General features: G+C 45.9%; 1 protein-coding gene across 2 annotated transcripts in view; it reads left to right on the top strand.

Moving 5' to 3' along the window:
- The window catches only part of RNF150 (ring finger protein 150), a 189,064-nt gene that overhangs the window by 136,225 nt on the left and 38,423 nt on the right, over positions 1-14,416 (top strand). For both annotated transcript variants that reach the window (XM_066233023.1, XM_066233027.1), the window contains one exon: positions 10,674-10,770. In XM_066233023.1, coding sequence (XP_066089120.1) covers positions 10,674-10,770 — 97 coding nt within the window. The remainder of the gene's footprint in view (positions 1-10,673; positions 10,771-14,416) is intronic.

Below are 14,416 nucleotides of genomic sequence, written 5' to 3' on the forward strand. Positions count from 1 at the left end.
CCTGATCCCCAGTTATATTAATCAACTAGACAGACGGGACGAATGCCAACCCGCTTTGCTGCTCCAGCCAAAAGATATAATTAGATCGGGGTCAGGTTTTCAGCACAGTCTCCCTCCACCAGAAGCCAGAGGAGTGAGTGAGACTGGCTACAAAGGAGGGCGGGGCGATGCCCTCCTCACTGGCATTCCCAGAGGATCGATTTCTTCCACTACAGCTAAGAAAGAAAGAAACTGAGTTCAGTAGCAGGAGGATCTGAGGCAGTGTCTTAGTTTTTTTTTTAACATTTTGTTGTTTTTCCTTTACTGCTGTTTAAATGCAATACTATGGCCACCTGGGTGAAATAAGTGGCTGTTTGTCATAATACTTTAACTGGGTGAAATAAAATGTTCCTGTTTGCAAAGCTCTTTTACATATAATAGCTAATTGATATCACGGTAGCCTATAGTATAGATACAGCAGATACCATTACTGCCTCATTATTTTTAATAGATAGATGATAGATAGATAGATAGATAGATAGATAGATAGATGATAGATAATAGATAAAAATAACCTAACTCAGAGAGTTTGTTTACAGGGCCCAAAGCAAAGCCAGGTTTTCTGACTGTGGAGCCAGTCTGTCCCCTGTCCCCTTGCATGGTCACCTTAGCCCCACCCTCCCCTGTGCTATAAGGGTGCTCTGCTGTGTTCTCAACTCTCTGAGAATATGGTTTTGGCTAAAGATCTGCCTCAGAAACCTTCATTTTCCTCTAAGCCAAATGTCCCAGAGCCCCAAGCACACTGAATCAAATCTAGCCCGCGGTTAACCCTCCGAGTAGCACGAACGTTCCTGTACGTACGTCCTCATGCCTCCTGCCCATCCAGAGTACGATCGTACATGTACGATGGCAACATTAAAAAAAGCAAGTGTATGTTCTTTGTGTTTCCATAAATTGGTTATCAAACAAACATGATTTTAAGTCAATAAAACAATAACTGGAACCAATTTCAATTTTGGGGGAAAAAAAAACCTCACTCCCGGGGTGAGGGGTGGTGGTCAGCGAGCATGAAAGAAACTCACTACTCAAGCGGTTAAGGAGTTCACTTTCTCCCAGCTTGTGATTATGGGCCTGAAAACAGACCCGTCCTCTTCCCAGAGCGAGGGCAGTGCCCCGCTGGTACGGTGAGCAGTAATTTACTTTATTGTATCCTTTTATTTCCTCCATCCAGTAAACCTGCTGGCATAGCATCTTAGCTTGCCAAGACAAAGCAGTCGTGTTTACAGAAAGCCAGAGCACGGTCACTACTGGTTCTGTGACAGCTCTTTTTTCCCCCTTCCTTTTTCTTCTTTTTCTTTCTGACATAATGTTTGCATAACCTAAATGGAGGGAATCGGGGGAAACAGCCGTTTCTCGTAATTGGTCCACACTTTCCAGATGAAGCGCACTAGCAGAGTTGCCCTCACGGAGCGGTCCAATCGAATGGCGTCTGTGGCAGGAGCGGCCATGTCTGCTTAACTGACCTGCTCCACACCGAGCCCCAAAATACAACATGGTGACCCTGTAGGGACTTTCTCTACAGCACACGTAGAAAGACGGGACAGTATGAAAGGAAATCATGACAAGATATTCATCATCAGAAGGAATGATACAGTCTGGCTCACATCCATGATTGTTACCTCACTATTCGTACGTCTTTTCCACTCGGTCCATCTAGATTATTTCCGAATGCTGATGTGGACCCACACGTTCCAACTGGATTGCATGTTCTTCTAAAATTGTCCAGCTTTCCACCCAGCTGAGTTTGTCCTGCACGTCACAAGGTGCAGCTATGCCTTGAACCATGTCAGCCCCTTCTCCTGGGTTTCTCTCGTCCAGTCTCCACACATCAAAGCTCTTCCCATCCTCCTGTTTCCTAATTTTCTCACAAAGTAACTGCCTTTCCTTGAATTCAGTGGCACTTTTACTTGTATCTATTTATGACCTGTCATTTTCTTTACATGTTGTACTTATATCACTTAAAATAGTTAATGTCACTCTGACCTACTGAACACTAAGTACTTTGCAAACAAGTTTTTGGTTCTTCCAATAACCTGTAGGGTATTTTACTAGTCAGGCTAGGCTAGGTTTTGCTGCAGCAAAAATAAACAAAACAACAAAAAAACCCTCCAACTCTGAGTGGCTTAACACAACAAAGAGTTCTTACGTTTTTTTCCTTTGTTTTTATTGATTGATTTTAGAAAGACAGAAAGAGGAAGGGGGAGAGAGAGAGAGGCATTCATTTGTTGTTCCATTTAGTTTTTCATTCATTGGTCACTTCCCATATGTACCCTGATTGAGGATTGAACTTGCAAGCTTGGTGTTTCAGGACAACACTGTAAACAACTGAGCAAACCAGCCAGGGCCTTCTTACTAATGTTCTGTGCCTGTTGAGTGTCAGTTGGACCCACAAAGCAGTCACCATCACCACATTGTTCATTGACAGGTCAGTAACGAATGCCATGGTTTGAAGTGAAATCTGTTGTTTTCATAGCATCGTGGCCAGAGTTAGCCACTTGGTCATAGCTGCCATCAGGAGAACCTGTCATCTTCTCATGTGCCTAAAAGATATGGTCCAAGTATATTGGATGAACCATATTAATGAGTGCCTCAGATAGATACTATCATTAGCCTTATTTGATAAATGAAGGAAGTAAGGCTCAGAGACAGTAAGAGGTTATCCCAGGACAGTCATCCAAGATTAAGAATGAACCCCTTTTTAGCCTTCACACAGTATGGCCTATGCATCTTCCTATGAGCCTATTAATTCTGTATTAAAAGCACCTCACCAACAAGCTGCGTGTCTGATTCATCTCTGTACGCCCCAGCACCTATCACAACGCTCTGATAAAGTAGTTCTATATAACCTCTGTGCATTAAGGAACGTGTTACTTTCTGTTAATTTTCCCACTTTGTCTCAGAGCCCTGAATTCCTAGTAATGATTAGTTTTGGTGTCAGTTTTGGAATCTCTTTAACAATACACAGAAATATTACTTCTCGAGCTTCCTCGTGTCTGACTGAGAAATACCGCATCCACTCTATACCAGGGCTCTCTTCTGAGTGACAGGGATGAGGGTTGAACCTAGTGGTTTGTGTAATACCGCCCAGTGGGAAATATACATTGAGATCCTGGGCTGCTAAAATTAGACCACGCGCACGGGTAGGGGCCAGCCAAAGATAATGCACAGAAAAAGCCAATGATTTCCATGTGATTTTCAAAGTCATGGCAGTCAAGATGCTGGTGAAGTTCTCATGGAATTCTCTTGATTTTAGGAGCAGTTCGACCAATTAGAACACCAACGAGAGCAATTTATTAGATTTCCTTTGTTCCCTGGATAGGAGTAGTGTACGTTTCTCATATGCAGCGTTCATTCACTATGTCCGGGCTCAGTCAGCAGTGGGTAAGCACCGTCACCGCTGCCATTTTAGGCATTCCAACCAAGTAATGCCTGTGCCCAGATCCATAAATTGATGTGCCAGAATGAGATTTGCACAGAAGCAGCAGCCTCGTGTGCTATCTCCCAGGCAGTCAGGGCTCAACAATGCCTGTAATGTCCTCGTGCATGGTCACTGGCTCCCAGGAGAAGGCAGGAGTCTTCCATGTTTTCAGGATCCATAACAATGAAGAGAACTCCCAGGCTATGCTCGGCTGCAGAAGGCTGCCTGCAAGGAGCTGCATCACTGTGAATGAAATGACCTGGGAAATAGGAACGTAAGGAAATCTTTTTGTCAGCAAGCCATACTGAGCACACACGACAGGTACACTCCTAGGTTTTGCAAATAGAAACTCTTCATCTCTGCTGTCGAATGTATCACAGGCTCACTCAGGACATAGTGTAAGAAACGGGCCCTGGCCAGTTGGCTCAGTGGTAGAGCATTGGCCTGGCGTGCAGAAGTCCCGGGTTTGATTCCTAGCCAGGGCACAACAGGAGAAGCGCCCATCTGCTTCTCCACCCCTCCCCCTCTCCTTCCTCTCTGTTTCTCTCTTCCCCTCTCTCAGCCAAGGCTCCATTGGAGCAAAGATGGCCCGGGCGCTTGGGATGGCTCCTTGGCCTCTGCCCCAGGCGCTGGAGTGGCTCTGGTCGCTACAGAGCGATGCCCCGGAGGGACAGAGCATCGCCCCCTGGTGGGCAGAGCTTCGCTCCTGGTGGGCGTGCCGGGTGGATCCCGGGAGTCTGTCTGACTGTCTCTCCCTGTTTCCAGCTTCAGAAAAAAAAAAAAAAAAGAAATGAAGGTGACCACAGAGCCTGGTAGGGCTGTGCTCACTGTTTATAGATGGCATGCATTCTAATTGGTCAGTGCCCAAGTGGTACCAGTAGTTAAAATATTTGTAATTCTACCTATATTTAAATAAGTGATTCAAAACAAACAAATAAGAAAACACAAAACATCATGATGCTCTAGCCTCTTAAGTGCCAGGTAGTATTCTAAGTGTCTATGTCCTTTGTCTTTTGATTGTCATAACAATCCTCTGAAAGAGTATCCCTGACAATAATTATACTTCAAAGGGTTGTTGTGACAATTAAAGGGCATTGTCATAGAACACCCAAGACCACAAAGCTGAGGCCTGGTCTGCACACCCCGGAAACCAGAGTGCATTCTCATCAGCTGCAACGTATGCAGGCCAAAAACAGAGAGGAAGGAAAGGAAACTGACTGTCTCTGGCAGGGTTTGGAAAAGAGAGGTGGGTTGGCCAGGGAGGAGAAGGGACATCTGAAGCTGTGAGTTGAAATATGAACAAGATTTGCCACAGCCCCTCCAAAAAAAAAAGTGAAAAGGATGTTGCAGAGTTCCAGTGAGAGTGTGGGGTGAACAGGCACTGGCAGATGTGACAAGGCAGGTTGGATGAACTTCCCTCGTGTGCTGCCTCCAGCATTTTGACTCTGTGCTATGGGCAGTGGGAGCCGTAGAAGCATGAAAAGTCTGGAGAGAGCCTGACCAGGCAGTGGTGCAGTGGATAGAACATTGGACTGGGATGTAGAGGACCCAGGTTTGAAACCTCAAGGTCACCGGCTTGAGTGTGGGCTCATCCAGCTTGAGTGAGGGCTCACCAGATTGAGCACAGCGTCATTGGCTTTAGCGTGGAATCACAGACATGACCCCATGGTCGCTGGCTTGAGCCCAAAGGTCACTGGCTTGAAGCCCAAGGGTGCTGGCTTGAGTCCAGGGTCACTGGCTTGAGCAAGGTGTCACTGGCTCTGCTGTAGCCCCTTGGTCAAAGCACACATGAAAAAGAAATCAATGAACAACTAAGGAGCCACAACGAAGAATTGATGCTTCTAATCTCTGTCCCTTCCTGTCTGTCTATCCCTATCTGTCCTTCTCTCTGTCTCTTTCTCTGTCTCTGTCACACAAAAAGAAAAGAAAGAGAGAGAGAGAGAAAGGAAGGAGGGAAGGAAGGAGGGAGGGAAGAAGGAAGGAAGGAAGGAAGGAAGGAAGGAAGGAAGGAAGGAAGGAAGGAAGGAAGGAAGGAAGGAAAAAGTCTGGGGAGAGATATCCTACTCATTGGTATTTTAGAAAGCTAAGAAGAAGGAAGGAAGAAAGGAAGGAAAGAGAGAGAGAGAGAAAGAAAGAGAGAGAAAGAAAGAAAAAGAAAAGAAAAAAGAAAAGAGAGGGAGGGAGGGAGCGAGGGAGGGAAAGGAAGGGAAGAGAACAGGAGGGAGGGAGGGAGGGAGGGAGGGAGGGAGGGAGGGAGGAAGGAAGGAAGGAAGGAAGGAAGGAAGGAAGGAAGGAAGGAAGGAAGGAAGGAAGGAAGGAAGGAAGAGAAAGCCTGGGGAGAGATATCCTACTCATTGGTATTTTAGAAAGCTAAGGCCAGAAAGAAAAGCCAGACTAGGCCGAGAAGAGCTTTGGCAAAATAGTGGATGTTACTTTCTGGGGCACTGCACTGTTCGAACTTGAACATTTGGTGGAGAGGTGATGGGCTGTCCGCTTCCCATTGCCCAGGTCCACTGTGCTGTGGAGAAGGGGAGTGCAGAGCACCAGTGGCAGTGTTACTTTCTTCGCGTGTAAATCAAGCAGACTATTATCTAAGGACGGGCCTGCTGAGGCCACGATATGACAGCCTGGCCCTTCTGTAGCCAAGTGAATACATCAAGAGGCAGATCGCCTTTCCCTTTGGTTTTGCCTGATCGCCACCCTTTGTAACTAAGATACTGCCTATTTGAAGCAGTGCACAAGAAATACATTTAGAAAGAACAAACATTTGAATTTCTCCAACTCGCCCACACCTGCCCGTGACAGTTTATTGGGAGGGGAAGGGCAGTGGAGTGCAGAGTCCGGCAAAGACACAGGCCGTAGGACTGGGCCGGAACTGGGTTTGAATCCTACCTCTGCAGCTTACCAGCTCTAGGGGTAAGTTAATTTACCTTAATGGGTTCAGCCTCCTCCTCCATAAAATGGGAATGATAATTTTTACCTTTTGGTGCTATTGTGAGTTAATATATGTTACATGCCTGGAACATGGTAGGCATTCAGTAACCAGTAAGTATTGCTTTATTAATTCAATTAAATTAGTTTTATTCATCAAAAATCTACTCTTATTTCACTCACAACTTTGCAAATAAAATTCAGAGGCTCTGAAGAAACATCTGGACTACCCATAGACGTACTGTCTATGTCTTATTTAAATAGTTCTTGTGGGCTGGGAGAGTGGGATTCGTAGGTCCTCGTGACTCACGCTCTTTGATGACCATTTCCCGACGAGAATGAAACAGCTTGCATTGGTGCCAAAGGGACACCATGGGACCCTAACCTCGGTGGCAAGTGGCAGGGTCCAAAAGGGAATGAGATGGCAAGGCCGGAACACCTTTCTCCTCTAAGTGGACGAAAAGAATGCCATTTTACTGGGTTGGGATTCACACATACAGGTGAAAAGACAACAGAAAACGAGAATCACTAGATGGTGAAATGGGTTTTCAGCCCTGCTAAAAATGTGAGGACTTATTTTATCATTCATAACCCTTTCTGCATCATTATGCAGCTGTTGACACCATGTTTTGTCAGGTGTTTGAAGAACGCTTTTCAAATGTTTGCTTCCTTTGGGTGAATAAAGGAGAAGAATTTGGTCAACCCCCTGTAGCATGTCCAGCTTGGCAAGATTCCTGAGCGATGGAATGCCTTGTGCTTTGTTCTTATGAATGAACGTCCTCACGCAGCCTTTGTTACAACATGAGAAGGGATGGTGCTCTACTGAGAATCCTACAAACAGGGTGACTATGCCCTAAAGATGGTCACTAAACTGTTGGTGCATTTCAGTAAATTTCAGATTCTTTACCTATTCATTTGTTTATTTATTTAGTCCAGTAACTTTTACTTTTCTTTCATTTGGGAGGGCAGATTGTTTTGCAATCCAAGTACAAAGATCTAGTCTTAGTATTTAATGGTTAACACAAGAAATACGGTGCTAAAAATGTTAGCTAATAATCAGTGTGATCACCCTATGTATCATATCAGCACTTTTATTTTGGTCTTTAGTTCTTTCTTTGATTTTTAAAAAGTTTCCAGTTACTTGCTTTCAACATTAGAAAGATAATTCTGAAGAACAGAAATCAAGGACTAATGTAATATTTAAAAACAAGATGCAATAGTGGTATTGATAAGATTAATAGTAGCTTGTAATTAATGAGGACCCAGACTTCTGGTTTAAGCTTTGTGAGCATTATTTATTTCCTCTCTTGTATTCACACACACACTTATTCACCTGTGAACTCCGCATCTATAAGATAAACTGTCACAAGTAAGGATCTGAGTCTCAGAGAGCTAAAATGTACCTGACATCAAACAACCAGAAAACAGATCCAAGAGTGTGGCCTTCACATTTTAGTTCCCAGGGGACCACAGAAGGACTGTGGCCCTGTCTTGAAAAGAGGGATGTCGTCTTATTCATCTCTGTCCCCAGCTCCTAGCACAGCACAGAATGGAACAAAGGGGTGATGTCAGTCACTCTTCCTTTATTTTAAGAAGATGAATCAGGCCAGAAAGAGTGGGATGAAGAGAACAGAAGGAGACTGGTGGCATGGAGACCAGTTTGGATGTTATTGAAATAATACGGAAAAAGAAAAATGATAATGGAATTTTGAATGAGAGAGCAGCACTGTGAAAAGAAAAGCAGTGAATGTGAAAGAAACGTAGGAAGAGTGACTCCATGGGACTCGTGGCCATGTGCCGGCAGCGAGGAGCGCCAGGGCCTCTGGTGAATATCCATTTAGGTAGCACTTATTTCTGGAGCGTCCTCTGAGTGCCGGGAACTATTCTCGACGCTGGGATGCAGCAGTGGGTCAGGCAAACGGGGCTTTGCTCTCGTGGAGCTCATACTCTCACTGGAGGATGTATCGGTCAGCACCACTATATCCAACTATGGATTTTCAAAGTACTGGCTTACGTGATTGTAGGGGCTGGCCCATCTGAGACCTGCAGGTCAGGCCTACAGGCTGGGGATTCTGAGCAGGGGCTCATGCTGCCTTTTAGAAGCACAATATCTTTTCATACAAAGGTTTTGCTCTGAACACCTTTCAACTGATTAGAATAGGCCCACCTAGATTATTTAGGATAGTGTCCTTTGAGTGTAGGTACTCATCACGTGTACAGAGCAGCCTAGATTAGTGTTCGATTGGAATAGCCTGGCCCAGTTGACATGTAACACTAACCTTAACCATCACAGAGTCTGCAGAAGGACTAGTGCATAGGAAGAAATCAGTTAGGGTGTTAGAGAGTAAGTACCGACTTCTGTGGGTTGGACACTCAGGGAAGTCTCCTCTACGTGCGCAGACAGATCTTCACCTTACAGAGGAGGCAAATGAGACTGGGAGCAATTAAGCTGACTTAGTGAAGCTAAAACAGCTAATGACGGGCCCCGCCCTCATTCTGAGTCCAACATGCATTCAGGAGAGACAATAGAGCCCGCCTCCCAGGAAGAGCCAGAGGGACCAGAATGTTTGACTTCGTCCCCAGAAGGAGCACCAAGTGGTGAGCACATTCAGACCAGGAATGTGTTTCCTGCATGTTGGGTGTGCAGCCTGAACATAGGGAGGGAGGTATTGCATGGGGGTCAGGAGGGTGGGGACGGTTTTTCAGGCTAGGACTCCATCCAGCATCAGCCCCTCTGCACAGTGCTGGAACCCCTTTCTTCCAGGCTCAGCTCAAGGCTCTTATCTGAGCCACTGTCTCTGCCTAGAATACCCCCTTCCTCTCCCCTCCCCTCCTGTGGATAATGTCTGTGCAGCTCCTAGGTCTCAGTTCTGACACCTGGTCAGGGACACTTGCCCTGTGTGTTCAAACTAAGGTGAATCTCCCAGTTAGAATTCTCCCTACTCCCGGGTCTCCTAATGTGGTACCTGGTCCCCGTTGTCAGTAAGCAGTTGATTTACATTATTATTTTATTAATGTTGGCCTTTCCTATTATACTCCCCAAGGGAAGGGGTCAGATCTCTATTGTGCGCACTCCCAGCAATGAGCACAATTCTTGGCAGACAGGGCCTGTGGGATGAATGCATGGGTGAGAGAATGAATGAATGCAATGTGCCCCTTCTAGGGCGTGAATCTGCAGGGCATTCTAAACAATAATTTGCAAACACAATGACGCATCTGGTTACTACTCTCCTTTCTTCTCATCGCCAATCCATCATATCCTGTAGACAGCTAATGGGTAGTTCCCACTTGAAAGGCGGCCTCTTTCTGCATGTTTCTCTAATTTGAAGGGGGGGGGTGTCATTTTTTAAGCATGTGGCCTAAAGCCATCTAACACAAAGAAAATTGTGAGAACTGTTAGAACAAACGAGAGGAGCGAGCGGAAGTACCCCAGGTATAGAGCGACACTGAGGGAGGGTCACATGTGGATAAAGTGTCCGAGGAAAGCCCTCACTCTCAAGACAGACAGTTCTCTCTCTTCCTGCCCTGGGCAGGGACTTCTGACTGCTTCTTCCCCTGGTCTGGAGTCTTGAGAGTGAGAAGACAATTTCTGAGTGGGCTCCTGAGAACGGGCTCAGTGGAAGCTCAGTAGGAGCCCCCACACACATCTACCAGATGCCACCCTCGTCCTGCCACCCAGGGTGAGGCTCGCAGCACTGGTGCAGGGGGACAGCAATGGAGCTGAGTGTGTCAGCTGCAAAACCACAAAGGTGACAGCCCTTCACTCTGGCTTCTGATCTGACAACCAGCAACCGTAACAACTTAAAAGGTCGTGCATGTTGTTAAGTGCTTCCAATAGCTCTTCTGCCCTTTATCTGAGACCCCAAATAGTATGAATGGAAATGCGCCTTTATTTTCTAATTGTCTTCCAACTGTAGGAAAAGAAATTCAGGAGCTATATAAATGTAGTGTCTATCAAGTTACCCGGAAAGGTCCCCACAAGTTTCTCCCCTTGTATTCTTCCCACATAAACATTCTTCTTATTGAGAGAGAGGAAAACATCTCTCTGTCTCTCCATTTTCTGAAACTTGGAATCATGTAGGACACTCCTGGGAGACAGACAAGCTTTGACTGCATCACCACAGGGGTAGCAGGAAGCACATTGGCCCAGGGGTTAGGAGAAGGAGGTTTGAGGATCGGCTCTGCCACTGAGCAGCTGAGGGACCTTGACCGAGTCTCTGGCCTGTAGTGGACGAGGGAGTCTCTGCCATTGCCGCCGCTCTAAGATGTGTGGTTCTCATTGCAGGCATCTTTTCCACAAGTCCTGTGTTGACCCCTGGCTTCTAGACCATCGCACCTGTCCCATGTGCAAGATGAACATTCTTAAAGCCCTAGGGATCCCGGTAAGCACAGCACAGCCTACAGCATCGTACTGTCTGTCTCTCTGTATTACTCTCCAAAGCAGCGAGGAAACATCACACCTGGCTCTCTCCTGTCCCCTCAGTCCCACAGCAACGGCGGCATCTGATGAGGCCCTAGGAGACCTCCCCTGTCTGAAAATGCTTCTCCTCTCACTTTTTTCTCTGTCTGAGAACACCATGACCTTCTCTCACCATGTCCATTTTATTTGTCTGTGAGTCAGAGTCCTGTGTGCACAGCCCACGGGCATCTGTTCCAGGCCGCAGAGTGTACATGCAGGCAGGCGGGACATCCGCAGAGGCCCGGTGGGCCCATTGTGCATCTATGTCCTCTTGTGCCATTGTCCCCGCAGTGTCATCACAGAGCTCTGTGGGCCATGTTTTCTGGTCCTGCCCCAGCCACTTAGCTTCCAGAGGAAACAAGCTCTTCCCAACCCGGGGAGGGGAAGACAGCTGCTGGGAACCCGGCCCAGAACCTCTGCTGAGCTCAGATCTCTGCGTAGACCTGGAGGGAGCAGGAAACCCACACCAGAACCACTTAATTCTGGTGTGACCATCCAGCTAGGGCCTCTATTACATGTTTCTTAAGCCCAGATCTCTCTGCCAGTGCAAAGAGAATCCCACCAGCTGGCCAGCCCGGCAGTCCAGGGCAAGGTTTCCAGAGCTGGTGACATCAGATACTGTGTGAGGGCAGGAAGCGGGCTGGGCCACCCAATCCGAGGGCTGCTCAGAGAGATGTCAGAAAAACACAGGCGCCCACCTTCTAAAAGAAACTAGACAGGCAGGAAACAGGAACCAGCTCCTCCTGCTCCCCACACTGGGCTGCAGCCTCCCTGTTGTCACTCCTCACTACACTGATGGCAGAGAATAAAGAGAACGTTAATAGTCCCAGGATGTCACTGAAGGGGGAAGGATCGGATCAGATATCAAAGGGTTTCCTTAGTGCCAAAGGGTTATTCTAGGACTATGAGAGTGCCTTCCTTCGGAGAGGGCACACCTGAAGCATCATGATGTCAGGCACTGGCGGAATTTTCTCCCCTGAACCAGCCGAATGCCGACTGTCACGGCTGATACACCAGATACAAACCAACTTGTGTGACTTTGGCTTTGAGCTAGATTTTGAAAGGCAATGGATAAAGTTTTCAGGCCAGAGTTGTAAATGCATAATGCATTTGAGGTGAAAATCAATTACTGAGAACATGAACTATCATCAGTAAAATCCCAACATCTCTACCAGATTCTGCTGACTTAGAAAATGCACTCAAATGTTGACCCTTTTTACATTCCTGGCTGTGACTGATTCTTACAAGGAAGGGGGGGCATGTGTGTGTGCGCGCACTTTCATGTATGTCTGCGTGTCTTTGGTCTCTGAAATCTTGAGAATATGTCACTTGACCTAGTTTTTATTGCTCAAGATATTTTCAGAGCTCCTAAGGGTCGATTCTAATGCTTCTTGGTCAGGACAATGAAAGCAAATTGTGTATTACGTAGCTTTTGATCCAGAGTCTCCCTGGGGAGATGTGACTTCTCCATAAGCTACCTTTAAATGAGTTGAGACTACAGCTATGAATTGTTTTTAAAATAGAATTATTGGTGGCCATTTGGCTTATTCCTAGAAGTAATTTTGTGACCTTTAGCGGTTGGGCCTTCTGGCCTGGGTTTATACCTAATCAACTCTGGATAAGATTATACTGAGCACACTTGAAAAATAACCATCACTAGCACCCCTTTTGGATTTTGTCAAAGATTCTTAAAGGCTAGCCGAACAGGAACATGACACGCATCCCAGCACACCCCGGAGAATAGAACATGCTCTGTGCGGAGGCACCTGGGTTGTGCTACTTCCCACGAAGCACCGAGGCCTGGGGCTCCCCTCCTTGAGTTCCTGTTTTCATCTGGTGGACTATACTGAAGTCGGGATCTGGGAGGAATTTTGGATGTTGTTTCCACGCCAGCCTCCATCATGGAGTAGGGTAGCACCATGCCTAAATTCTACCAAAGAGATGAGGTTTGTACTCTATTCTCAGAACTTTCCATGTCACTGGACAAGCTCATAGCCCTCCCAACTAGAAAACACTTCCTGCAGCTAACCCAAATCTTCTTTATGCAGCTTAGAGAATTGTTTTACAACCTTCCTAAGCTTCTATACTCCATTTTTTCTTAGTCAAGGAAGGCTGAAAAGACCCTGTTACTTTCTCTTGATAATTGGTACCTGTCGGTCCTTCATCTCTGTGCCCCTTACATGTGCTAAGCGCTCAATAAATGTCTGTGACATTGTAGCCCATCCGAGTCTGAAGGCTGCCAGTCACAGAATCACATTTATGAATTTCACCCTGATCCTCTCTTTGAACAACATCCACTCATCAACAGCTTGGCTGTAATCCTGACCCACTAGAGAGTGGCAAGGGTTTTTTGTGTTTTTGTTGTTGTTTTTAGCTGAGTATCCTTGTGGCTGCCATGCTATAAGGCAAATAAAAGTAAGCTGAAAGCTAAGAGTTGGAAACATTTTCATTGTGTAAGTGGGTTCCTCTCTAAAAGGAACTAAAGAATGAAAGCAAGCTCAGGGCCCACAGAATTCCTGTTCCGATGGGTATCTTTCCTCAGTATCGTTTTCTAGGAGAAATAACATGCTGAACTGAAAGGTGAGGGGGGCAAGGGGTTCCTGTATTGTCAGAAGTCTTTTCATCTCTTTGTCTACAATACAGTGCTTTACCCTCCTTTCTATCCAATCAGGTGTGTCTTTCTCCAATGGCAGAACATAGGTTTCCGTGACCACGTCTGTGAGGTACCATATAAACTGGGTGTTTTTATATCCCAACAAACACGTTCCCCCATCACTGTTATCCAGCTATGACGGGATGACTATTTGAACCGAAAAGCCTGATTACTTATGCCTGCTGACACTGTCTCACAGAGCTTATTCTCTGCTCTTTCCTCTCCTTTCTCGGTTAAAGATACAGTCCTGTTCCTACTAGTCCACAAAGTAAAGGCAAACACCCTGCATAAAAATGAATAAAAATATTTTTAAAGAAAGAAAAGAAATAAAGGAACAATATCAACAGGCAAACACAAGATTTTGAAAAACGTGGCAGTTGTTATCACTTACATAGTTGCACTCAGATTCTTATGGCTGAAAGAACAGCCCGCACGCTATCCACATTGGGAAACCTTTTCATCCCTGATGCCCCACATAATGGGTTTTGCTTAGAAGCATCTTTGCATAGTATAAGGAAGGGGAAAAAGTGATTTCTCCTTCACCCTTTCCAGGTTCTCCATTTTGGGACCTGTACATTAGACTCAATACAAGAGAAAAGCAACCCAAAATTTAGCAACACATGCATCGCACATATACAGTACAGGGGAACACTTAGAGATGAGTAACTCAAAGGGGTGGTGAGCACTTGAGCTTATATTGCATCTTCGGGGAAAAAATTAAAAAGCAATAAACTTTTAGAGAAGTAACAATCCAAAGGAAAAGGGCTCTGAGTTTCTAAAACAGCAAATTGTGAGGAAGTAAATATATGGGAGAAACTAATGGTGGACAAGGCCACATTGGTAAGGTCTGTTCTGTTTGTACAGACCCATTTCAGAGTCGATTCCCAGTCATTGGTGATAAGAATGTTCTTCTCTC

This window comes from Saccopteryx bilineata, chromosome 1 (genome assembly GCF_036850765.1).
Source record: "Saccopteryx bilineata isolate mSacBil1 chromosome 1, mSacBil1_pri_phased_curated, whole genome shotgun sequence".
Taxonomy (NCBI): Eukaryota; Metazoa; Chordata; class Mammalia; order Chiroptera; family Emballonuridae; genus Saccopteryx; species Saccopteryx bilineata.